A 26,723-nucleotide genomic window follows, 5' to 3' on the forward strand; every position below is an offset into this window, starting at 1 on the left:
CCTCAAAAAAATCCCTAACTTGTTTGTGCCTGTCTATAAAAGAACCTGTAAGATCCTTGCTCGGTGCCTCTTAGCGTCACCGGCAACGAGTGACCTCGAACCGAGGACCGGGTTCAAACCTGCAATAAACCTGCAATAAACGACCCTTGCCGCTTGGCTTTGACTCTGGACTCTGGTGGTTTGTTTTCGGGGGGTCTCTCAAATCGGGGCATATCAAAAAGAAAAGAAAAGAAAAAACAAACCAAAACTAGCTGTTCATGGTCTCATTTCTCAGATATTCCAGTCCAATATAATCTAACTATGTAATTGATATGGAAAACAAACAATTCTTGTTTATAATAAGAAAAAATTTAACCTTCCTCAGACCAGAAGAGGGTAGAGGTGAGGGAAAATAATGCAACACACATTTAGAAATATATAATTTATTTATATTCACTGTAAGACAGTTTCACATTTGGTACACAGTTACCAGAAGAGATGGAACACTCCCAGAGTTTAACATGGTGTTATATTGCTATCAAACATTGCTTACACTGAGTAAATTGGGAAACACTTATCTTCCCCTTAAAAAAATTTAAGGCTCAGTTTCCAAAAGGTAATTTTACCACTCATTCTTCTGTTTAAAAAACTGGGAACATCCTGAAATAAACCTCAAAGGGGTAGAGGGTGAGGAGCAGCACACACGCCTGGCTCATTCATACCTCCCCTGAAGACAAAGTGATTTTTTTGTTGTTAAAGCCTCCTCCTGTTTGAAAATATGCTTCGGTACAAAATCAAACAAATCCGTAAATGGGAGAGGCACTACGTATAGATCTCTACTGTAACCACAAGGAAACCTTAAAGCTTTACCACCAGTGGCCAGCTAAAAAGTTGTTTATTCAAAACTTGCCTACATACAAGTGCACACACACAGTAACCTGCATTCACCTTTCTTCGGTAAAGCTCACCAAGTAATACTTCTCTTCTAACACACTAGTAAAAAAATATTTACATTTGCTTTCAACTTTCAGATCAAGTGGCCACAAATCTGTCCTTTCTCCTAAATACGATCCTCATTTTTCTTTTCAACCTTGCAGTGGAACACAACCCTGGCAGTAACCTTGAACTGATGTGTACTCCCACTGTTTAAGTGATTGGCGGAGGGGCAGGGTGGTGAGAAGGAGTGAGAAAACAAATCATCAAAAGAGCCTGGGGGATTTTTTTTTGAGAATTGCCATATCAACAAGTTCCAAACACAGTGAGTTCCAAAAGTGTTTTAGAAGCACTTTTTCCTGTACAAATATTTCATTCAATCAACAATGACTTCATCATTTTACACAAGACAGAATCTGTTTAAAGTCAGTAAACTACCTTATAATTCATGAGGCTATTGATATGACAACAAAAGCCAAAAAGGGCCCCAGATGGGTTCTGCCTCTGGCGTAAAGAGGTAGAGACAATTCATCCTATAGAAAAGATTAACATTAAAAAACAAAAACAGTAAACCAAAACAATACTCCACTCTCCCTCTCACCCCACCAAAAACAACACATTCCATTTCTAGGGGCTAGTTCTGGTAAGCCAAATTTTATCACCAGGGTGGGATTCAGTCTGATTCAAAGAGATCCATTGCCTACAATCATCTTGCTGTAATTCTTCTGCTGCTCTTCCTTAAAGGTGTCCTTCACCTTTGCTCTCTTCAGCCCTCCATCCCTGGGAATAGAAAGGCAAATAAATAAAAGATATTCCCAGCAATGATTTAAAAGCATTTGCTGTTAACACACACTGTGTGGTGCCATGACACTTTAAGTGGCTGGTCAACAATGGGGCAAAGCACATGGGATTTGGAAGCAGAAAGACCAAGATTTCAGTCTCTGTTCTACCGCTAACTAAATGTGTGTTACTCTGGGGAAGGAACGATCTCTCTGATGCTTAATTAAAATATAGAATAATATCTCCACTCAGTTTCCTTTTAGAAGTTAGGGTTGCTAGGGGCGTCTGGGTGGCTCAGTCTTTTAAGCGTCTGACTTAGGCTCAGGTCACGATCTCACAGTCCGTGGGTTCGGGCCTGCATTGGGCTCTGTGCTGACAGCTCAGAGCTTGGAGCCTGCTTCGGATTCTATATCTCCCTCTCTCTCTGCCCTCCCCCACTTGCACTCTGTCTCTCTCTCAAAAATGAATGACCACTGGAAAAAAAAAAATTAAGAAGTTAGGGTTGCTATATTCAATATTTGGACATTACATGTTTTTTTTAAATTTTCTAAATGTTTATTTATTTTTTAGAGAGACAGATTGCAAGCAGGGAGGAGCAGAGAGAGACAGAGACAGAGACAGGGAATCTGAAGCAGACTCCAGGCTCTGAGCTGTCAGCACAGAGCTAGACGCAGGGCTCCAACTCACAAACTGAGAGATCAGGACCTGAGCAGAAGTCAGATGCTTAACCAACTGAGCCACCCAAGGCGCCCCTGGACTTTATATTAAAACTAGGATTGTTTGCCTGTCTTTTTCTGCAAGGAAAGCAAAGTATTGTTTTCTTTCATCCAATCAACCTATGTCTTACTAGAAAACCCATATGGAAAATTTAAGGTACACTCAAATAATGGTGAGGGTACTGTGTATGTACGGGTAAATTCCTTAAAGATAAGTGGGTTAATCATTATTCAAACCAAAGCCTTTCTTCCTTTCTTTCCTATGTCTACATAGGAAGACATATGGAAAATACATAGAAAATATGGGAAAGACATAGGAAAATACAATGAAAAGTTGTATTTTCATTCCAAGCACTACATATTTCAAGCATTAATGATCTCCCATATTACAAAACAGACTCAGAATAAAAACGAACAACAAAATCATAAATTGCATTTAACCAGTAGTTAGTGCCTATGTAAGTAGCATTCCTTAATTCAGAGTCTGTGAATCTTTGAACTCTCTCCACGGTGGTGAAAACACAGAGCTGCCTGGGTTATAAGGACTCTGCATGCCTTTCCTTCTTTGGTCAACACAAAGGAACAACAAACTGTAAGCTCTGACAGGAGAACTGGACTATAAGGGGCCACGATCTCTCTCCTAATCTAATGTTTTTGATTTTAACTCCTAAGAGCATAGATGGTGAACTTGCTTACCTTATACGGTACCTGTTTAATTTTAACCCAGTTAAACACAAATGTTTACCAAGTGCCTTCTGATGATGATGAATGGATCACAGGTTAGCCTGTAAACTCTGCCATGAGGACAGAACTTGACCTACAAACAGACGCCCGCCTGAACCACTGCAATGTTTTGGCCTCTGAAGTCAAAACCAAGACTCAGCCTGCCAGTGAGTCCTCAACTTAAAAACAGACTAAAGTCCACCCATCTTCCAGGGGCTCAGATGTAGGAAATTTCCATGAAACAAAGTTATAAATTGTTATTAGCTCCCCAGAATTGTCCCCCAAAGCCTCTTTTATCCAGAAGAGCTGCCTCTAACTATTCATAGCACTGATGTGAATTCTGAATAGTAGGAACTAAGGGGGGGGGGGGGGGGGGGGGGGGAGGCAGAAGAAAAGCCTTTCTTTCTTTCCTAAGGTCCAAGCCAAAACTGACAAAACAGTTAAAAACATTTGCCCTTGAGCATCCTGACATTATTTTGATGCAACTATCCCAAGCACCCAGGTATCACACACAGCTCTGAGCACCCCAACTGTGACCTGCCCCCTCTAGAGACTTTAAAGTTTTACCCAGTTCCCCTCTGCAATGGCAGCAGACCTGAGCTCCTAAGGATAGCAGCAACCATATGTAAAAACCTGTTTAAGATGATACAACCGAATTCTCATTTAATCTAGGAAAAAAGCCATGTAGACATGTTAATTCATACTCAGTGTGTGAATGACAGGTACACCTGAAAAGGCAGTGAGCCTTGCATATGGCCCAATAAAAGGAAATTGAAAAATTCTCAAAATCTGACAGATTTTCTTTAAGCCAATCTGATTGGGATCTGTCCTGTGGCTGACTTCCTTAGGCTGTTGTCTTTCAAGACTTTCTTCCTTTCTTTGGTGTCTGAGGCTACTGATCCCAAACTCCTAGATTTTCATATGGCTTCAGGGCAGGAGGAGGGCTTTGATGTCAGGTGAGAGGAAGGAGAGTAAAGAACTGAAAACAATGAGGAAAGAGGAAGCCAGATCCAGAGTGAACTTGGATTCACTAGGGCATTGATAAACTAGGACATGTGTAAGCCTGTCATTTCATGATATTATGATGTCTGTAATTTAGTTTCACCTATTTCAGCTTAGGTAGTGTGATACAAATGTTAGTTTTAACCTGTCTTGACCCTAGTCCTGGCCTTAGGACCAGTCAAGTTGCCCTAAATCAAGAACTCATACTCTGGGGATGATCAGCCAGGCATTTACTTAGAAGACCACCCTCCAAAGGTGTCACTATAAGGCATCAGCTATCTCTGTCTCCCATCAATTTCCCAACCTTTGTTAATTCACATAATGAATTTTAGAAATGGGTTTTCACTACAGAAATGATTGCCTTCCTAATTAGCATAACAGACGCCAGAAACAGGTTTCTTGGGTGAAATTGGTTGTACTCAAGGTATATGAATGGATAAAATATTCTAGAGACATTCCCCACCTTTGCATAAAGGAGTATAAGAACCCAGCAAGCCCTTATTCCAGAGGCTAATTCCTGAGCAGTCCCGGGTCCCTCTGCAGTTAGCTGAACTGGCTGACAACCTGACTCAGTCAAATCCTGCTCCTAGAACATAACTATAATTGCCTTAAGTGAACTTTTCATGCAGTGTTTTCAAAACACCAAAAATGATAAACAGAGGGACTTTATTAAACTTACAGGATTTGAAGTATGAACTGGTTTTTTTTAAGTTTATTTTTTATTTATTTTGAGGGGGGGGGGGAGACAGAGAGGGAGAGAGGCAGAGCAGGGGAAGGGGTTAGGGATAAAGAGAAAGAATTCCAAGGAAGCTCTGCACTATCAGCACAGAGCCCAACACAGGGCCCAGACTTATGAACCATGAGATCATGACGTGAAACAAAATCAAGAGTGGACGATTAACCAACCGAGCCACCCAGGTGCCCCAAAGTTTGAACTGCTTTATGCAAGCTTGCTAACATAATGTCTGTGTGTGTAAGAATTTAATCTCTCACTATAATGTAGGTATATAGTTAACCCTCACTGATACAGACTAAATGTTTATGCCTTCCCGACCACCCCCCCACCCCCCCCCCACCCCCCCCGCCACCCAATTCATATATTGAAGCCCTAACCTCCAATATGATGGTATTTAGAGAAGGGGCCTTTGGGAGGTAATGAGGTTTAGATGAGGTCAGAAGAGTGGTCACTAATCTTCAAGATAGGATTAATGTCTGTATAAAAAGAGACACCTGTGAGCTTGCTCGCTTCTCTCTCCCCATACTCATACAAAGACGAGATTGTGTGAACACAAGGCAAGAAGGCGGCCATTTGCCAGCCAAAAGGGAGAGAGAGCTCTCACCAGAAACCGACCTTACTGGCACCCCAATCTCAGATTTTCAGCCTTCAGAACTGTGAGAAATAGATTTGTTTTTTAAGTCAACCCCATGTATGGTAGTTTGTTATGGCAGCCCAAGCAGACTACTACACTCCCCTACAACCTTCCTCAAACAAATAAAGAAAAAATTAAATCCAAAGTTTCCATAACTAAAATATTCCACTTATTTCCTTTCAAGTTTTTAAGTTTTCTCTAATTTAGTTATAGCTAGCATTAAATATGAACAAGCCTATAAGTTGCCCCTTGCTCCCAGGGTCCGTTCTCCAACCCCAAATCTATTCTCACGTTCTTCTTCAGTAAAAGAATGCTAAATTTCAGCTAGACACATGGCCTTCCAGAACAAAGACGGCATTCTCCAGCCTTCTTTGCGGTTGCCGTCATATTACTTGAGTTCTAGCCAATGGATACAAATGGAAGTGGCTGGTCCAACCTATAATGGTAATAATGAGAGGGGTGTCCTTGTTTTAAGTCTTCCCTACTGGCCATTTTCTGGACACATGGAGTAGCCCTGAAGCCATCAGCCTGGACCCGAAAGTGGAAGCACACTGAGGATGGGATACAGAATGAGCTGTTATACGAGCCTGTGCAGCCTGTGTTTAAGCAAGAGGGATAAACTTCTACCTTATTTAAGCCATTGGTATTTAAGTAAACCGCTCTTTCAGCTAAACCTCTGGCTAGCTAGCACAATAAATGACATTACTAAAGACGATTTTTTGGGGGGTGCCTGGGTGGTTGAGTGTCCAACTCTTGATTTCAGCCCAGGTTATGATCCCAAGGTCATGAGATTAAGCCCCATGTCAGGTTCTGCATTGAGCGTGGAGCCTGTGTATGACATTCTTTCTTCCCCTCTCCCTCTCCCCCGCTCGCTCACTATTTCTTTCTCTCAAAATAAACACACTTCTAAAAATAAATAGATAAATAATGCAAAATAAAAGTGATTTTTTTAACGAAAAAGAAATGATAGTACATCTAAAAAATTTCTTACCAGGGAAGCTCAGTCAATCCTCCTTGCACAGCAATAGCAGACTTAACCCTGTTAGCAAACTGGACAGCATCTTCTCCTTCCTGGGGAAAAGAAAATTACAAGTACATCCTGGGAATAGAGTTTTCAAACAATTCTTAAAATATCTCACAATCATTTAGATTTGTTTTAAAATGTAAGAGTCACCTTTTAGCTCAGTTCTGTTCTCAATCATAGCAAATATCATTTGGTCTGCCAAGAAAATGCAGTGCTGTAATGTTTAATTTTTATCGTGTACTTATATTATTAGCCTTACCAATATGTAACATTCCATAATATTTGTAGGTTCGCTAAACCAACAGCAAGTATAAAAACCATTATGGAAAAGAGTTTCTGAATATAAAAGAGCCTGACTTGAAGACAGCCAAAATACATTTCGTTTTAAATGACTCGTTTGCTGAGAAAGCAGAAAGGAAGCCCAGCTCTTGCTACTGTGAGGAAGGCAGGCACCCAGGTTTTCAGGGAAAAGTGTTCTCCCCTGGATCTGACTGGATAAAGCACCAAAGACCAGTTGTTATCTATGGATACCTCTCTGGTCATGGGGGGCATGTACCACACGTCACAGACGATGGCCCAGCTGGTCATCATTCGAAGCAGGTAGCTCACCATGTTGTATTTACTACTGTTCCAAAATGCATCCCCAAACTGAGGGTTATACTGGGAAAAAAAAAAAAAAAAAAAAGAAGTAAAAGAAAGAAAAAACATTGCAGTCATGAACTAAGTGATGGCTTATCCACATTAGTGTTTCCGAGGCGACAGGCCAAACATCTCTACTGAACCCCAAGAGAAAAAGAAGCTACTTTGCTTGATAGAAATGATCAAAAAAGTAAACCAAGCCAGCTAACTCCTCTGACCAGAGCCCCAGAGTGCTGCAATAAGAGAGTTATCCACATGAGTCTTCAGTATCTGTCTCCCACTTCACTGAAATTGAGCAAAAGTAGGCACAGTACCTCTTTTGCTTATTACCGTGTCCTCAGGTAATACAATGCCTGGTACATAGTCCCCTGGAACCCGTCTGTATATGTACCAATAGAGACAGAATGATTGAGCAAACAGGGCAAAATGTAAACAGTTGGTGAATCTGAATAAAGAGTATACAAATGCCTTAAGGAAGACCTTATACACAACAGGTCTTTAGAATATGTTGGTTGGCTAAATATCTCTAACATAATGGCAGCACAATATTTCCACCAAGTAACGGTATAACCGTGAGACAAATTACACGACATCTCTGAGACTCAATTTACAAACTGAGAAAGTTTAACTAAAGTTGTGGTTTCTAAACATTCTGGGTTAGCAGCAAATTACCAATCCTTTTCTTCAATTACATCTCACACAGAATCCCAGGATATAAAACAGATTTGCAAAAAGGAAAAACAGATGTGGAGAAAAGAGATCGTTGGTGCACTGCTGGTGGGGACGTAAATCAGTACAGCCACTATAGAAAACAGCATATGAGAGCATCCTCAAAAAGTCAAAAATTAGAACTACCATATGATCCAGCAACCTCACTTTTGGGTATGTATCCAATGAAAATGAAAACAAGATCTTGAAGAGATATCCGCCCTCCTATGTTCACTGCAGCATATTTTTCACAATAGCCAAGATATGGAAACAACCTAAGTGTATGTCAACAGATGAATAAAGATGTGGTGTGTGTGTGTGTGTGTGTGTGTGTGTGTGTGTGTGTGTGTGTGTATACAGATGATATTTGTGACAACACAGATGGACCCTGAAAGCATTATGAGGAGTAAAATAAGTCAGACAGAGAAAGGTAAGTACTGTATAGCCTCATTTATATGTGGAATCTAAAAAAGCTGGACTGATAGAAACAAAGATTAGAAAGGTGGTTACCAGGGCCTGAGGAGGAGAGACGGCACAGTGGAGGAACTGGGGAGATATTGGTCAAAGACAACAGACTTACAGTTATTAAGATAAACAAGTCCTGGGGACCTAATACACAGCATGGTGAATATAGTTAATAACACTGTATATTGTACACCTTAAATTTACACAATGTTATATGTCAACTATATTCCAATAAAGCTGGGGCGGGGGAAGAGTATACAAGCACTTGTTATTCTTACAGATTTTAACACTGAAGTTATATCAAAATAAAGTTACCAAGTCACTCCCCTTTTGGGAGCCTCGGGGCGGGGGGGTATATCTGTTTTACCTTAATTGCAACTGGATGTATGGTTCCTCCAATTTCAAAGCTTCCCTTTTTAAACATCATGACTGAAGTATTGTTGATGCAAGTCCCTGCAGAAGGGAGAAAAGGGTATGGTGACTATTTTTAAAGGCAGTTTTTCTCTTTTAAACAAATTTTTAAAAGGAATTATTTTGACACAAAATAAAATATTCAAATCCTAGCAAAATTGGAGTTTACTCTTATTTCACAAATCAGTCCCTGCTTAATTAAGTAACTCAACAGTTCTAAGCAAGTTTAAAGACAAACTTTTACTTTGTTATTAAATACTCTGGAGATAAAACTTTTGCACAACAGGTGATAATTTTAATACTTTAAAAAATACTTGAAAAAATTAGGAACACTACCTGTACAAGTTCATTACCCAGAAATAACTTTTAAGATCAAAGAGGCACCATGCCTTCCATCAAATGTCAAAAGAAAGCAAGGAATTATTGGCTGAGAGAAGGCCATCCCATTCCTATAGGACAGCAGAGATCTGGACTAAGAGTGAACTTCTAGAACAATCCGATGCCTCACATACTTTTGGTGCTGGTTGGTATCAACTATAGCTTGGTAGGCAGTTACCCTTCTTACCTTCAGGAAAGATTAATATGGGTAGTTTTTTCTTATCAGCAATGTGTTCTTTTAGTCTGTGAAGAAAAATAAAGGATCAGAATGCTACCTTTATAAAAATAGAGGTGGGAATCCACTTTGGTGTTTACACTCCACTAGCACAAATATAATTGTATAGCAATAAGGAGGGGGAAAAATAAGACATAAGTAAAGGGAAAAACTCAAGTTGGTCCCTTTCTAAAAAGCATAATGCTATCTGTACTATTTTAATTTCTCTCATTTCAAAGTGAGCAGTTTTCAGTGCCTTCTGCCTACTCTTAAAATAGAACGCTAGGCAGTCATGTGACATGAGCTCTGGAGCCCCCCGTGTCATATAGTTTGTACCCTTCTCCATGTACTTATATTTCCTCATCTGAAAAATGAGAATACTGATCACTGGACCTGTCAGGCTTATGGCCATTGAGTATAAAGAAATTCCTTAAAAGAGTCAGGCTCAGCTTTCCTGTGATATGTAATAGAGATGCCAGAAAGCTGAGAACGATGGAAGTTCTTCCAGGCTTAGATCCTGTCTCCCCTGCAGCCAGCTTTATATTCCCAACTGCTCACCAGAAACTGGTAAGACTGAGAGAGAGAAATTACAGCTACCCGTGTCCCATGCTAAATAATCTCAAACTGGGGAATGGTTTCACTAACCTTCAACAGATTTCAACAAGTACTTTTCATCTTACTCTTAAAAAAGCATGCCCTACCTTCAAGTTTCTAGAAGCAATAACCAGACGGCCTTCACTTAAAGGCCTCAGGCAAAAAGCTGTTGTTTCCCAACAAAGGCTTCTGATAGCTCCTCTCAATCCCAAACCCCAGAGATTTCTTCTGTTCCAATAAAGAGCATTAGCTCTGCCAGTCTCTTGATGGATTTAAATGATAACAGACATTCAGCAAACAATCAGCCATCTATTTACTCAGCAAACAGTTACCAATTATTTAACTTTCGTGGTAGTAAGTTTTAATTCTGAAAATTCAGGGACTGGAGTATACCTAAACCACAGCAATACAAAATGTATGGGACTTCTAATCTCATCCTATAACCCACTATGACTACAGAATTCAAATTTTTAAGAATGTAGCTCAGACAGGTGATTCAGCAAAAAAAAGTCAACCACAAAGAAAACCCCATATATTTTAGGTTTAATCCTTAGTACTGCTCTGCTGTCTTTGCAGGAAGGCCAAGATTTATCAGATTTTATGTTACCCCAAAGAACACCGGGCAATGTCTCTGCTTACCGCTTAGTGACCAGGTGTCGATCTTTCATTTCTGATCGTTCAAACCAGACATGTGGACAAGCCTTCACCATGGCTCTCTGAATAATTCCCATCAATCCACCGTGAACCTGGCCAACCTAGAAGTACCATTAGAAAAAAAGAAAAATGTAAAGGCACAGATATGCAAAGAAAGCTTTTTTTTTTTTTTTAAAGTACCAGTAAGTTCGTATTCCCCACCAAGAGAAAAGATTGGCCTTCTTCTACTGACTGAAGTTCTTAGTCTAATCAAAAGATATGAATGGCCAGATATAAGCAAAAAGTGTTCTTTAGTAGCACCTTTGAATTTAAACTGTGTTCCTACACTAGTTATAATCTAGCTTTAAAAAGTAAAGGTCTTTCAACTCAGTCAAGATAAGGGAAATGCAAATTAAAACTACACTGAAATACCATTTTTCAATCATCAGACTGACAAGGACTCAAAAGCTTAACAATGCACTCGGAGCCAAGACTATGGAAAATGGCACTCGTACATTGCCTGAGATGGGGGAGATTATAACACCCACAGAAGAAAACTTGGCAGTATCTATCAAAACTACATACACATTTACCCTTCAACTCAGTAATCCCACTTCTGGGAATTTACTCTGAAGATATACCTCCAACAAGATGAAAATACATATACACGAGGTCTTAATTGTAAGATTATTTGTAATTCCAAGATACTGGAAACTACCTAAATATTCAAACTTTAAGAAATCAGATGAATAAACTATGGTACATATATGCAATAGAGTATCATGCAGCTGGGAAAAGAGCAAGGTTGATCTCTATGACTGATAAGGCATGATTTCCAGGAGATACTGGTTGGGGTTCTGGTTTTGGTTTGTTTTTGTTTTTGTCTAATTTAATTTTTTTTAAATTTGAGTATAGTTGACACACAATGGCACCCTAGTTTCAGTTGTACAACATATCACTCAACCCAATGGAAAGTTAGCAGGCTCTACGCTTTTCTAAACTTTGGCTAATATTATAACTGCAGTTACAACAATAAAAAAGCCAACAAAATTCTGAGGCCCTCAGTCACAAATGAGTTTTATTCAACTTTTTGTTGACAGGGACAGAGAACAAATATGGTCCCAGAAACACAAAGTCATAATTAAGTAAGTTGGTTAAAATGCCTGAGCCTCTGCTTTCTCATCTATAACAAAATCTCAGCCTTAATCCCACTGCATTACAGGGAAGGTCACATACAATACATGTGAATATGCTTGTCCACATAAACGCAAGGAACTGTCATACACCCAGAACTGTACTGGGGTCTACCAAGGATTGTTAACATAAAGGTCCTTGCATGGGCTTTCTAAGAAGCCATAAACATCTTGAAATTATGCATAAAATTGTGCTTGTATGATGCACATGTATGTCATTGTTTTTCTCAAGAAAGAGTACATAACTATTAACTGATTCCTAACCTAAAAAAGGTTAAGAACCACCAATTCCCATAAGTCTTTTCCTAGAAGTAGTTAAAGCTTCCTTGGATTTAGAACAAGCTCCACAACTTAAAGATTAAATGTGGTTGCATGGGGCACCTGCGTGGCTCAGTTGGTTAAGCATTGGACTTTGGCTCAGGCCATGATGTCTTGGTTTCTTAGTTTGAGCCCTACATGGGGCTCTCTGTGGTAACAGCTGGAGCCTGGAGCCTGCTTCAGATTCTGTCTCCCTCTCTCTCTGCCTGCCCCTCCTATGCTCATGCTCTGTCTCTCAATAATAAATAAACATTAAACAAACTTTTTTTTAAAATAAATTAAAAAAATGCGGTTTGCACAAGAGTTGTATATCTGAACTTATTGACAGAGAAAGGCAATGTGTTATATATATATTTGTCTTTCTCATCTGATCTTCATTAAAAAGTCTGATTTTTTTGTTTGCTTGTTTAATTGTATATGACTCCCTGAAGGAAGACAGAACTAATTGGCTGGTAAGGGATTTGCACAGCTCTAAGGAGAAAGACTTTAATGTCTTGAAGTGTTATTGAACATTGCAGGGATTTTAGAAGCAAGATGAAGTCAACTTTGTAAATTCCTATCAAGTTCATGTATGTCTATATTTCACTAAGCTAAATTTTTTACCATCTTTTTTTTCTTTAAAAAGAGATTGATCCATTTATTCATTTTTATTTTTTAAAGATTTTTTTTTTTCTTTTTAGTAATCTTTCCACTCAAGGTGGGGCTGGAACTTACAACCCTGAGATCAAGAGTCTTACACTCCACCGAGTCTCATACTCCAGCCAAGTGTCCCCAACTTTCTATTACCTTAAATATAATGGCTCTTTTCTTTCTTTTTCTTGCCCCATATAGTCCTCATTTAATGTGTTATATAATTCATACAGCTATCGTAGTATAACTGAGTCACTTTCTAATATAAAACTTTCTAATTTGTGCCAAAATAAATTAAAAGTTTGAACAATCCACAAATCATGCAATTACTTGAACTATCAATGAGCTGCTCTTACCATAGCATAGCATCCATCTGTTGTCAAGATCAAAACATCTATTGGAGAAGTATGGTTGGCAACACAAATGCCTCCCTTCTGGGGTCTGTACTGTCTGCAATTACAAACAGTGGTAAATACTATACCCTGGAAAAGAGCCACTATTCTGCAGCATGTAGAGATTCATCCTATTTTACTTTAAAAAGTACATTAAAAGTACAGTTTCAAAGTATATGGGCTCATCTTAAAAGGTTATTTCTAGGCAGTATGATGGGAGTGGGGTAAAAGTAGATAGAGAAGAAGGGGCCCATGACTTTCCCTTTATATATATTTACATTGTTTTTTTGTAATGATCATATTTTCCTTTTATAATGAAAAAGTAATTTAAAAATATTAGATTGAATTACAAAGATTCCACAACTTTAATATTGTGATATGTAAGTTTCACATATTTTGTAAGTATTTTCATATTATTCCACTCTTTAAATGCATCACTTTTAGTAGCTTCACAATGACCCAAAAAGTAAATTTACTATAGTTTCCTCCCTCTTATCCCCCTAAAGCAGAGGCTGGTAACTTCTCCTACTGAGGGCCATAATAAATATTTTAGGTTTTGCAAGCCAGCCAATCCCTGTCAAAACTACCGGATTCTGCTATTTGGGCACAAAGGCAGTCACAGACAATATATAAATGAATAAGTTTCAATAAAACTTTATTTACAGAAAACAGATGGCAGGCCACATTTGGCCTCCAGCCCCATAGTTTGCCGACCTTTATCTTAAAGTTCAACCAGTATTTGATATTAATGAAGCAAAGTAGTTTTTGTTGGCCCTATACAAAGAAGAAAGGCAACCAAATGCATAACAACTTTAGCATGTTTTCTTTAAAATTAGAAGTAATTCGGGGCGCCTGGGTGGCTCAGTCGGTTAAGCATCCAACTTCAGCTCAGGTCACGATCTCACCGTCCGTGAGTTCGAGCCCCGCGTCAGGCTCTGGGCTGATGGCTCAGAGCTGGGAGCCTGCTTCCAATTCTGTGTCTCCCTCTCTCTCTGCCCCTCCCCCGTTCATGCTCTCTCTGTCTCAAAAATAAATAAACGTTAAAATAAATAAATAAATAAATAAAATTAGAAGTAATTCTATATATAATAAGTTACGAACTCTCTATGTAATTAAAGCACCTTTTCTGTAGATAGTATCTCTTCTTGATCACAGTTCTATCAAAGCATTTTCTTCTACTTTTCACCCCAAAACTCACAGCTCAATGAAAAAATCATGTAATTTTAGAAACTTAAGGGGCCTCTCAATGTTGGTAACACATGGTAAAGCCAAATGAGAAAATGTTTCCCTTCTACAAATGAGACAGAAAGACCCAGTCAGGGAAAAAAAAAAAGAGAGAGAGAGAGAACTTTTAAAACAATGAGATTAAACGTAAAAAAATAAAACTGAGTTAACAGAAAAGTAATTAAAACAACCAAAATTACTTCAATCAGCTAACAAGTTAGCTACCACTACCCCTACCCTCTACAGTTAGGGGTGAGGGAAGCAAAGTGTGGGTGTTCTGTCTCAAGGCTCAGTTACAGAATTTCAGAAGCAGCGGGACTGAGACTGGAAACCAGGCCTCAAGACTCGAAGGCCAGTCCTCCTTCCTCCACACTACAGGCCTGTCAACTTCATGGCTTTTAATATGGACAGACCCAGTTCACAACCTCACTCTGCCACGTGCCAGGCATGTGACCCTAGACAACCAATCCCAGGGCTCCCAGCTCTTCACCTGTAAAACAGGACACCAGTGTCTCTCTCATAGGATGGCCTATGAGAAGCTCGGGCCTGGCTGCACACCATAAATGCCCAATTTTTGTTTTTTGTTTTTATGTTTTTTCATTATTTTTGAGAGGTGAGGGAGGAGGGACAAAGAGCCTTAAGTGGGGCTCAAGCTCACAAACCATGAGATCATGACCTGAGCCAAAGTCGGACGCTTAATGGGCTGAGCCACCCAGGCACCCCTGCCCAATTTTTAAGTGTCATCACATGTCTATTATTATGTTCCTTCTGCAAATGGATGGCTTTTTAAAAGGTTTTCGGGCAAAATTGTTATGTCTGTGACACTCTAAGCAGCAAGAATGAACACACTGGAAGGACTTTCATTTCATCTGCTTCCTCCACCTGCTACTGTCAGTCATGGGCTGGACTTCCTGAACAGAAAGGCAGAAGGAAGCAGGCACACACTCACTTGTTATGGTAATGAATGGTACCAGAGAGGGCTCGCACACAGATCCGGCAGCAAGTCAGGTGAACCAGTTCACTCAGCCAGTTTTTGAGGCTGAAAAAAAGAGGAAACCTTTATGGTGCAGTTCTGGGCACTGCTAAGAGACAATAGAATAAAAATTTCAATGTGCTCCTTCACAGCAGCATACTGTGTTCTGAAACACAAGCATAGTTCAATTCTTAAAGTCTCATTGACGCATTAGGATAAAATTCTAATGGAAAATAGCTCCCGCCCTACTAGACTATCATGATAAATGCCTGACCAAGATTAGCTGAAGCTTCTCTGGTCTCAGCCTGATGAGCCTGACCGGATGATAACGCTCTCGTGGTTTCCTTGAGTCCCTCACTCTATTTTCTTTTCTTCATTTCCCCTTTGAAAAACAATTTCTTAGGATTTATATGAAAGTGTGGTGGCAAATCAGATGAAGACTATGAATACGAAGTAAGCAAAATTTTAATAAGTGTGATGAGGCCATAAATTTGATGCAATACATAGGAATCAAATATTCTTTTATGAGGATAAGGCCAAGAAAAGGGACGATCCTATTTATGGCTGGGTGGAGGCAAACATTTCACCTGCCATCTGGAAGCTGCCCAACCAGTGTAGTTCCCAATACCAACAAACTGATCCCAATGAAAGCCAAGGTAACCCTGAAAAAGAAAAGAAAAGGTAATGTGAAAGTTAGTTGAATAGCAGCAGTAGAGGGAAATAACCTGAAAATTCATAAATAATTACATTGTAAATAAGTTGCGAAACATGTATGGCAGTGCCATTAAAAAGAATCAGGTAGGGGCGCCTAGGTGGCTCCATCAGTTAAGCATCTGACTTCGGCTCGTGAGTTAGAGCCCTGCATCAGGCTCTGTGCTGACAGCTCAGAGCCTGGAGCCTGCTTCAAATTCTGTCTCCCTCTCTCTCTGCCCCTCCCCACCCCCAACTCATGCTGTCTCTGTCTCTCTCTCTGAAAAATAAATAAACATTAAAAAATTAAAAAAAAAAAAAAAGAATCAAGTAAATCTATAGATTCTGACATGGGAGAATGGTCCTTGGTACTTTTGAGAAAAGAAAAGCAAAATTAATTTCAAAATAATATGTAGAGTATGATAACCATTTTCAAAACAACAGCAAGCATATAACTAGTTGATAGATGCATAGAGAAGGCTTGGAAATTTATTTATAAAGCTATCAAATTCAATCTATGTAATCACCAAAGGGTTAAGTGGGTTAGTGACAAGAATAAATTTAAAGGCTTGCCCCTTTTGCTTTTCAGAATTATTTTAATTTTCAAAAATATATTCATATTAACTAACATCTTACATAATAAAAAGTTTTATGTTGTATAAAGGAGTCACGTCAGGTTGAAAGGAGTTATCTAATTCTGTTCAGGATACATTGGTGGGCATACTGTGGGTGTAAAAGAAAATATTTTCCAAAGGTATGAAAGTAACTTGTTTTTCTGTGTTTTTTCATGATGGAGGGAGGTACAATTCAAATTTTTCTCTAGGGAATTTAAAATTTATAGCAAATCGCAAGAAAAGCTCTTTCATATTAAGAACACCAAATTATATCACCATGTAGAAATCCTTTAATGCAGACCTTTGTCCCTTTGCATGTTTGTGGTAACTCACATCTAATCTCCACGAAGACACTTTCTCAGTTTTGAAAAGTGCTTTTAATATACATTCTAATCACTTCAGAAAGAAAATAGTCACCTTTAGAAATGTAAGTAGGATTAACCCAAAAAGAAAAAATTGAGATTTAAAATCTTTCAAAATAAGGGGGACTTCCTTATAAACACCTTCTTAAGGTGTGAAACCTTGTTGAAGTCTTATTTTAAGACCTTTTGACAGAACAATTTGAAGTTCAGATTCCATTTTCTTTCGATGCCACATTTTCATGCCAGCACTGATGCAATAACTAAATCACTGCTTAATCTCATTCACCAATTATGCAAAAGTTTTAAAAGAACGTTTTGCTATCCTGCTGTAATGGCAATCATTTGTTCCTATACATTAAGTCAGAAGGGCCTTACATTTTAACATGTTTCATAATTGGGTTCAAAACTATTGAAAGCTTTTATTTGCTTGATGAACAGGCCAAAAAATTCTGTTTTCCAATTTAAGAGAGCCAACATGAGAGTTCTCATAGATGACACAAGGTTTCAGTCACAACCTGTTTTTTATAAGAGTTCTACTGAGACACAAGTTACATATCATACAATTTACCCCTTTAAAGGGTTCAATGGTTTGGGGCCTATTCACAGAGTTGTGCAAACATCAACATAATCAATTTTAGCACAGTCTGCTTTTTGAGTGTTCACTTTGTAGCAACAGCTCATCTTATAAAGCATTTTCAGAGCAATTCTTTCACACTGAAGAGTATGTACTAAGTAGGAGTCTCAATTCTGCCATTTCTTCCTGTTCCTGGGTGCTTACATTACTGGATTATCCTACACCTGCTTTCTTCACAAGAATCTTTTATGTTATTTCTTTAGTTTGTGAGTGTTATTTAAATGTAACTAGATAACAGAATCATAATACCATTTGCTGGCAGCCACAGCAGCCAAAAGCTAACCAACAAATGAGGGCATCTCAAATACTCTGTGTGGCAAAATCCTCACTTTTTTACCACGTTGCCTTAGATACAGTGAATGACTCATGGGACAAGTGGAGATATAAGAGCTAATCTATATACTCTACTTTATTGAAGTTTCATTCCTTTTTAAGAATAAGAACAGAATAGGGGCGCCTGGGTGGCTCAGTCAGTTAAACGTCCAACTTCAGCTCAGGTCATGATCTTGCAGTCGGTGAATTCGAGGCCCACATCGGGCTCTGTGCTGACAGCTCAGAACCTGGAGCCTGGTTTGGATTCTGTGTCCCCCTCCCTATCTCTCTGCCCATCCCCTGCTCGTGCTCTGTCTCACTCTGTCTCTCAAAAATAAATAAGTATTAAAAAACTTAAAAGAAAAAGAATAAAAAACAATAAATGGAATTTCTAATTATAAATAGACTAGAAATCTCTAATAAATAAAAGTTCATGCATGTATACCAGTGGATAGTCTTGTGCATGCTCAGAGTACATGAACCCCAGTTTGGGAACACCGGTTTAAGGTTGAAGGAAAAGTAGATGTGAAATCCTGAATTTCACTTTGTTATCACAGCTGAAATGATTCCCAAAAGACAAACCATGCCCCAACTGGCAACATGGGCACGTGCACACACACACACACACACACACACACACACACAATGTACCTTTGTACTCTTTGTACTCTTGTAATAGACCTAAATGAGGCAAATATAGGCCACCCGAGGGATGGTAAAAAAGTTTCAACTCATGTGCCCATTTAAGGTGGCTGATAGCAACTATCTGGAAAACTCTATTGAGAGGATGCCAAGGCTGTGTCGAGGGAAAGCAAACAAGACGATCAATAGCAATATTGTGAATGGTACACATGCCTACAACCTCCCATCACCATGCTGAATACACCTTGGCTACTCATGCTCCTTCCCACTGCGCAGTGTCACTTCTGCTAATCTTATGTTCCACACTGTGGTTCCAGTAAACTGGACCTGAAGGTACCTCCTACCTCAGTCAGCATTCAAACTTAGAACCAGAAGGGGACACAGGTGGGGGAAAATTTTAATAAGGAAAGTGAGGGGCAGCTGGGTGGCCCAGTTGGCTAAGTGCCCAACTCTTGAGTTTGGCTCGGATCATGATCTCACAGTTCATGGGTTCAAGCTCTGTGCTGACAGCATGGAGCTTGCTTGGGATTCTCTCTTTCCCTCTCTCTCTGCTCCCCGCAAAGGGAAGGGAAAGGTAGGGAAGGGTAAGGAAGGGAAGGGGAAAAAAGAAAAGACAGAAAGAAAGAAAAAAGAAAGAAAGAGAAAAGTGAGTAATCATAATGGAACTGGATGGAACAAATTCAGTCTTCTGAATGGCTCTCTCCCATGTGGTAACCACTCTCAGAAATTTTTTTCTCTCCTGGGCAACTGTGAACTGCTAAAGACTAGCAAAGAAAGGCAGTTATAGTTTGGTTGACACTCTGGTGAATCCAAAACTATAAATCTTCTCTCTTCTTTTTTCTACTTCCCTTTCTATTCATCCTCAAATTATTTATGACCGAAAGAACAACATGGATCCAGACTGATACATAGTAGATTCTGAAAAACACTTCCATTTGGGAAAAAATGTGAAAGGAGAATAGATACTTAACATGTTCCTGTGGAGGTCACATTTGGTGGTGTTTTGCAGGTGTGAAGGGGTGGGATTAGTACCATACTACTCTCATGGGACATGATTTACATGTCCCGATATACATGATTTAAAAAGAAAGCCGAACCAATTATACCATCAAATTACTGGGCAGGAGACATACCTCAGGGGTAGTAGGACGCAGTAGCGTACTATGACGCCCAGTACCCACACCATGGTGAGCCGCAGACTGATGTAATGGAAATTTACATTGGTCCTTGTGAGGAGATTCCACGACACTAGCTCCTCTGAGGAGAACCTCTGGGTCACTTCATCTTCCACAATGGCTTCCAAGCCCTTCTTGGAGAAATAGAACACGTCAGACAGCTCAAAGTCCCTTCCTCGCAGACCAGAGAGCCCTTTTTCCATGGGTGACTCATCTCTTTGGATAATACCTTAAAAGAAAGCATCAGAACATGAGAAAATGCCATAGGACACAAGAACTGACCAATGAGGCAACTTTGTACAGAAGACAAATAAACAGATTTAATGGGTAACACGAAGCAGATTTCAAAAATAAAAGACAAGCAACCACAGTGGGAAAAGAGGTGAAATCACTGAGTCTGCATGAAATGGCCTCTACCGAATGACTTCAATTCACTACTGGTCCTCAGTAGCCTTTTTCTTGTTGCATTTCCTCCCTCCACACCGCTAGCGAACAAACTCTCCAGTATAGAACTAGACTGTGTGAAAATAAAACCTTCTGTTTACCCCTGATAAAAACCATAAAACCAAAATGCAAGCAAAGTGGCAAAAGGTCTTTACCACAATTGGCAAAAGGCTGCTGTCTTTAATATGCAAAAATTATTTAATAAGAAAATCAGTCTCCTGTGAAAAAGTGAGCAATGTTCATTAACTGAATTCATGGAAACATTAATAGTTAAGATAATCAGAAATGTAGGCAAGAGTGTTCACTGTAGCATTTTCCATTATAATCGATCCAGACAATGAGATATAATGCATCTAATAAATACCCTAGTTAATAAATACTCTAATGTTAAGTGAAAAAAGGCAAGATCTAAAACTATAGTTCTATCTAACTCTGAAATATATATGCATAGAAAAAATGTCAAGAAGGCCACATTAAGCAGTTATCTCTGGGCAATACGACTAGATTTTCCTCCTTAAACAGTAATTGTATTTCCCATAAGGAAAATAATTCAAAGATTTTTAAGGTACCATAAATTTCATAAGTTGAAAAAATGACTACTGTCACCCAGTTTAACTACTAAGTGAGAGTCATAGATGAGATCTTTGAATAAAAAGTAGTTACACACACAGTGACAAGACCATCTGATTGCCCCTCTGGGGTGTGCCGCAAAGGAATTTACCTCCCAAAGTAGAAAAGTCTTTTCTTTTGAGATGGTGATTAAGAGGTTAAATTCCCTGAAAGAAGATCCCTTTTGATTGTCTCACTTTCCAGTTTACTGGGAAACCAGTAAGGAGAGTGAAGAGTGCTATATTACCTAACCCCTGGAGAACAAGTGCATGCATCCATTGATGAAGAGGTGATATATCAGTTTTTTGAAGGAATGGAAGCATAAGGCACTGGAGTAGAAAGTAAAGAGGACCTGGAGTCCAAGGTCAAGTTCTGTTTAGGACAAAAACGGCTCTGTGACTGTATAAACAGACAAGTCACTTAAGTTGGTGTCCTCCTTTACAAAATAGGGGTTGGGAAAAGTTTTAGTTTCCTTACAGGACTCAAGTTACACGATTTTCCTTTTGGGTTTTTTGGGTGGTTTTTCTTTTTTTTTTTTTTTTTTTTTTTTTGTTTGGTTTTTGCCAACATGCAAACTAATCACCTTAAATTAGAGCAATAAAGCAAGTTCTGAGATGATTAGATTATCTTTTCCAGCCATCAAGTCTAAGTGGTTTAACCTTTCTTCACCATCTCTGAAAAGGATTTGATTCCTATTAGAGGATGAACCAAGACAGTGTCACTGGTGAACTACCCTCTTGCTCTGTGAACACTGCAATACCACTCAGAGCAGCTTACTCAATCCAAGCACTGACCAATATTTAGCGGAGCAAGAATTTCATTATTTAGCAATATATAGGGTTTTTGTGGGTTTCTTTTTTTGTTTTTTTTAATTAAAAAAAAATACCTCTAGAAGGGTAGGGAGAACAAGCTATTCAGCAAATCTCAGAATGAAACACACTGGAGACAAGTGGACAGCCCTTCTAAACATAATGTTTTTTGGAGGGGCCAGAGATAAAATTTCAAGTTTGAGTTGCCTCATTATTTAACTGAGCGAGGAGACAGATCTGTAAAGAGGAGCCAGCCCCCAGCGTTTATCCACTTGATGTGCAATATTCTCTCTGCCCCCCTGACCTACTTAATTTTGTGGAGCTCAAATAAAATACAACTCAATTTTATATTTTTGTTAAGCCTTTCTTTTTAAGTTTATTCATTTATTTTCAAGAGAGAGCGAGGACAGGTGGAGGAGGGACAGAGAGAGGGAGACACAGAATCTGAAGCAGGCTCCAGGCTTCAAGCTGTCAGCTCAGAGCCCAAAGTGGGGCTCAAACCCATGAACCGAACTGTAAGATCATGATCTGAGCCGAAGTCGGATGCTTAACCGACTAAGCCACCCAGGCACTCCTTGTTAAGCCTCTTTCAAAAGTATGTGGGTGACTACAATGCATCTAATTGACTAAGGATTAATTTCCAGAATATGTTAAGACATACAAGGGGTGCCTGAGTGGCTCAGTCAGTTAAGCGTCGGACTCTTGGTTTGGGCTCAGATCACGATCTCACAGTTTGTGAGTTTGAGCCCCACATTGGGGTAAGAGCTGACACCGCAGAGCCTGCTTGGGATTCTCTCTCTCTCCCTCTCTGCCCCTCCCCGACTCGTGCACTTTGTCTCTCAAAATAAGTACACAAACTTAAAAAAGAAAAGACATACAAAAAAATAAGAGAAAGTTTTAAAAATATGTGGCAAACAATTCATAAAGAGTAAGCCTTAATGACTACACATTTTAAAAGATGTTCAACTCCACTATAAGCAGAGAAACACAAACAAAAACCACAATGAAATGCTATTTCATACCCATAAAGATTAATACAAACTTTAAATTGAATAGTATCCAGTGTTGGTGAAAATTTGGAAAACAATTTGGTACCACCTAGTAAATTTAAAGAAATTCGTAGCCCAAGACCCAGCAATTCTCCTTCCAGATATTCCTCAGGAAGACTTTTGTTCAATAATTTCAAATCTACAGAAAAGTTGCAACAATAGTTCACTTTACCCAGATTCATAAATTGCTAACATTTTGTCACATTTGCTTTAGTGTTCTATCTCTAGATATATGTAAAATGATACTTTTTCCTGGACCACTTGAGAACAAATTGCAGGCATCATGCCCTTTACCCCTAATATTTTAGCATTGGTTTCCTCAACACATGAAGTTTTACTTATTTAACCACAGTACAACTGTTGAAATCAGGAAAGTGGACGTTACTACAATACTAGTACAAATGTACAGCCCTTTTCGAATTTTGACAATGGTCCCAGTAATATCCTTCATATCATTTTTTCTGGCCCAAGATTCAACCAAGGATCATACACGATATGTATGTGTCATCTCTGTAGTGTCCTAATTATATGAAAAAGTTCCTCAGCCTTTCTTTGTTTTTCAAGATATTGATGTTCTTAGGACTACAAACCATTTATTTTGTGGACGGTCTCAATCTGGGTTAATCTGATGTCTCCTCATGGTTAGAGGCATGTTGTACACTTTAGGCAGAAATACTATATGAACGATGTATCCTCCATGCGTCACACCGGGAACACGTGATATCTGTCCCACGATTAATGAACTGTTCCTTTGACCACTTGGTTTAAGATAGTTATTACCAGGTTTCTCTACTATAAAGTTACTATTTTTGTCTTTTTGATTAGTAAGTGGAGAATTATTATCGATAAGTATGTATAAAGGAGAGACTATGGAAATATTGAGACTATGGAAATGTTTGAGACCATGGAAATATCCTGCTCTTCAAACCTTCACCCAATATTAGCAGCTATTAATGGTCCTTCCTGAATAAATTGGTACTATGTGTATTCTAAAATGGTATTTTCTCACTCCTTCCACATGTATTATCTGGCATCCCACCTTAAAGAAGAGCTTTTCCCTCATGCTTGAGAGATTCTTATAAAATTGTGCAAAGTAGACATATATAAGAACATCTGCCACATTGTGGGCAATAGCAAAATAGCGGAATCAATCTAAAGGTACGTAAGATAGATAGATAGCAATGTATTAAAATATCAAATCATTATGTTGTACACCTAAAACTTACTGTTGTGTTAATTATACCTCAATAAAAATAAATACTAAAAGGCAGTTCATATAAAAAAGAGATGGATACATACAGTGCATACTACACAAGAGCTAAAAGAAATTAACTATTACAATTACTCCCTTAGGTAATTTGCAAACATCAGCAGGAACAAACAACTCAGAATGATATGTGGAAGGTGATATTTTTATAGAGCTTGAATAATGCAAAACAATAAATACTATGTATCATTTAAGGATATATGCATGTATGGGGGAATATGAAAAGATGCATAAAAATAATAAACATTAAAATGAGAGTAATAGTTTCAGGGGTTGACAGGGGAATGGAATCAGGGAGGGATACACCAAAGAATTGTATTGTTTCTGTAAAGCTTTATTTATTAAACTAAGTAGTGGCTACACATGTGCTATACCCCTCCCCCAAAAAAAAGTTACATGAAACTGAAGATTTTTCCTAAGATAAAGATCTATATTATAAGAAAGCAGGTACCAGCTTAGAAGCTCTTTAATAAGGCACACAAAATGTGAAAATGGGTATTATTTTAAAATTAGATGTCAAAAGCAGCACTACTAAATACGTAATATTACTTCCTTCCTGAATTATATTGACTACGATGGTCAGAAACACTGATTCAATTTACCCTAGGTATATCTTCTGAGAGAAAAAAAATATTTAATTCAATCAACACATAGGGGATACTTACTCTGTATCAGGCACCAAAGTACACATTAGAAAGAAAAAGAGGAAATATTTCTTTTGGCACGAAGACACATTTATAAATAGACTGAAAGTCTTCAAAATATAGATTAAAAATACATACTGGATTTAACTAGCACAGACACAATTTTGACATCAGTTTTTATTAAGGAAACCTAGTTATCACCAACAAATTAGTCCTGATCCTTCAGGATCCTTCATAAACTGATGAGACCCTGATTCTAGGAAATATTTCCTTTTGTTTCATAAATCAAAACAGTAAGGCCATAAACATTTGAACTTTGTCCTAATACTGAACGCTTTGGCCAACCCAACAAGGTTCATGCTTGAATGAAAATAAAATGAAAAAACTATCTCTATCTAATGCAAGAGATTAATTGCACAAGCTGCCCTGTGCCCTGTGCCCTCAGCAAGTCATGGTACATAAATAATCAGCTACGAAAGTCCTGTTAAATGGAGGCTAAAGTTAAAACGATCTCAAATATAATTAACTCTAAATTAGCTGAGCGAACTCTTGGAATGACTGCCCATTTATAAATCACAGTAGTTTTTCAATCCTCTAGTTGTAAAGCGTGTTTCTAAGTCAGCAGTTAGGGAAAATTAGGGCCCACTACAGACCAAAAGTGTATACAATGGACTTTATACAGAGAAGTTGATCTTTAATCTACGAATGGGCTATATTCCAAAAGTCAGAAGCTTAGAGTTCAAAACACACTCTCACCTGGAAACTTGAATTGAACTAATCTGTTTGAGCTAGAATCCTATCCAATCATAAGCCCAACTAACCCCAAAACATAGGTGATCATATACTAGTAATACCATGAAGTAGAAATCTTTTTTAGCACTGTTTCTACCAGAATTTTTTTAATTAAACCTGGTTTGGGGGCACCTGGGTGGCTCAGTCAGTTAAGAGTCTGACTTCAGCTCAGGTCATGATCTCACTGTTTCTGAGTTCAAGCACCTTGTTGGGCTCTGTGCTGACAGCTCCCAGCCTGAAGCCTGCTTGGGATTCTGTCTCTCTCTCTCTCTCTCTCTCTCTCTCTCTCTCTCTGCCCTTCCCCCACTTGCATGCGTGCTCTCTCTCTCTCAAAAATAAATAAACATTAAAAACTATTATTTAGGGGCGCCTGGGTGGCTCAGTCGGTTAAGCGTCCGACTTTGGCTCAGGTCATGATCTCGCGGTCCGTGAGTTCAAGCCCCGCATCGGGCTCTGTGCTGACAGCTCAGAGCCTGGAGCCTGTTTCAGATTCTGTGTCTCCCTCTCTCTCTGACCCTCCCCCGTTCATGTTCTCTCTCTGTCTCAAAAATAAATAAATATTTAAAAAAAAACAAAAAAAACAAAAAAAAAAACAATTATTTATTTTTGAGAAAGAGAGAGACAGAGCACAAGCAAGGGAGAGGCAGAGAAGGAGACACAGAATCCGAAGCAGGCTCCAGGCTTGGAGCTGTCAGCACAGAGCCTGAGGCAGGGCTCGAACCCACAAGCTATGAGACTAAAATTGGACACTTAACCAACTGAGCCACCCAGGCACCCTCCAAAAAAAATTTTTTAAGAAAATAAATTAAATCTGGTTTGGAATTAACAAAAATATACTTCCTTATCCTGTAGTGACTTAGAGGGGACACTGGGAAACTTTCAGGGGTACTAGATAATGTTCTTTTTCTTGATCTAAATGAGAGATACATGAATAAATTGACTTTGGGAAATTAATTAAGTTGTACATTTATAATTTTACACTCTTGCCTATGTATGTTAAGTTTCAATTAAAAAAAAATTTTACTTGCGATCTGCTGTACAATATTGCCTATAGTTAACAATATTGTATTATACACTTAAAAATAATGTTAAAAGGATAGATCTCATGTTAAGTGTTCTTACCACAGTTTAAAAAAAATAAAATGGGGGGCACCTGGGTGGCTCAGTGGGTTAAGCGCCAGGCTTTGGCTCAGGTCACGATCTCACGGCTCGTGAATTCGAGCCCCACGTCGGGCTCTGTGCTGACAGCTCAGAGCCTGGAGCCTGCTTCGGATTCTGTGTCTCCTCCTCTCTCTCTGCCCCTCCCCTGCTCATGCTCTGTCTCTATTTCTCAAGAATAAATAAACTTATAAAAAAAATTTAAAAAAATAAAAATAAGAAA

At 38.8% G+C, this 26,723-nt stretch overlaps 1 protein-coding gene across 3 annotated transcripts in view; it reads right to left on the bottom strand.

Moving 5' to 3' along the window:
* Positions 1-406: 406 nt before the first annotated feature.
* Positions 407-26,723, bottom strand: part of GPAT3 (glycerol-3-phosphate acyltransferase 3) — a 61,990-nt gene continuing 35,673 nt past the window's right edge. For 2 of the 3 annotated variants that reach the window (XM_053901421.1, XM_053901420.1), the window contains exons 4-13: positions 19,687-19,957; positions 15,887-15,961; positions 15,276-15,365; positions 13,067-13,160; positions 10,576-10,691; positions 9,316-9,371; positions 8,707-8,792; positions 7,059-7,187; positions 6,495-6,574; positions 407-1,692 (exon numbers count right to left, since the gene is read on the bottom strand). In XM_053901421.1, the coding sequence (XP_053757396.1) occupies positions 1,596-1,692; positions 6,495-6,574; positions 7,059-7,187; positions 8,707-8,792; positions 9,316-9,371; positions 10,576-10,691; positions 13,067-13,160; positions 15,276-15,365; positions 15,887-15,961; positions 19,687-19,957 (1,094 nt within the window). In that variant the 3' untranslated portion in view covers positions 407-1,595. The remainder of the gene's footprint in view (positions 1,693-6,494; positions 6,575-7,058; positions 7,188-8,706; positions 8,793-9,315; positions 9,372-10,575; positions 10,692-13,066; positions 13,161-15,275; positions 15,366-15,886; positions 15,962-19,686; positions 19,958-26,723) is intronic. The other variant, XM_053901422.1, reaches the window with a different exon arrangement.

Source organism: Panthera pardus, unplaced genomic scaffold, assembly GCF_024362965.1.
Source record: "Panthera pardus isolate Hobbes unplaced genomic scaffold, ASM2436296v1 HiC_scaffold_13, whole genome shotgun sequence".
NCBI lineage: Eukaryota > Metazoa > Chordata > Mammalia > Carnivora > Felidae > Panthera > Panthera pardus.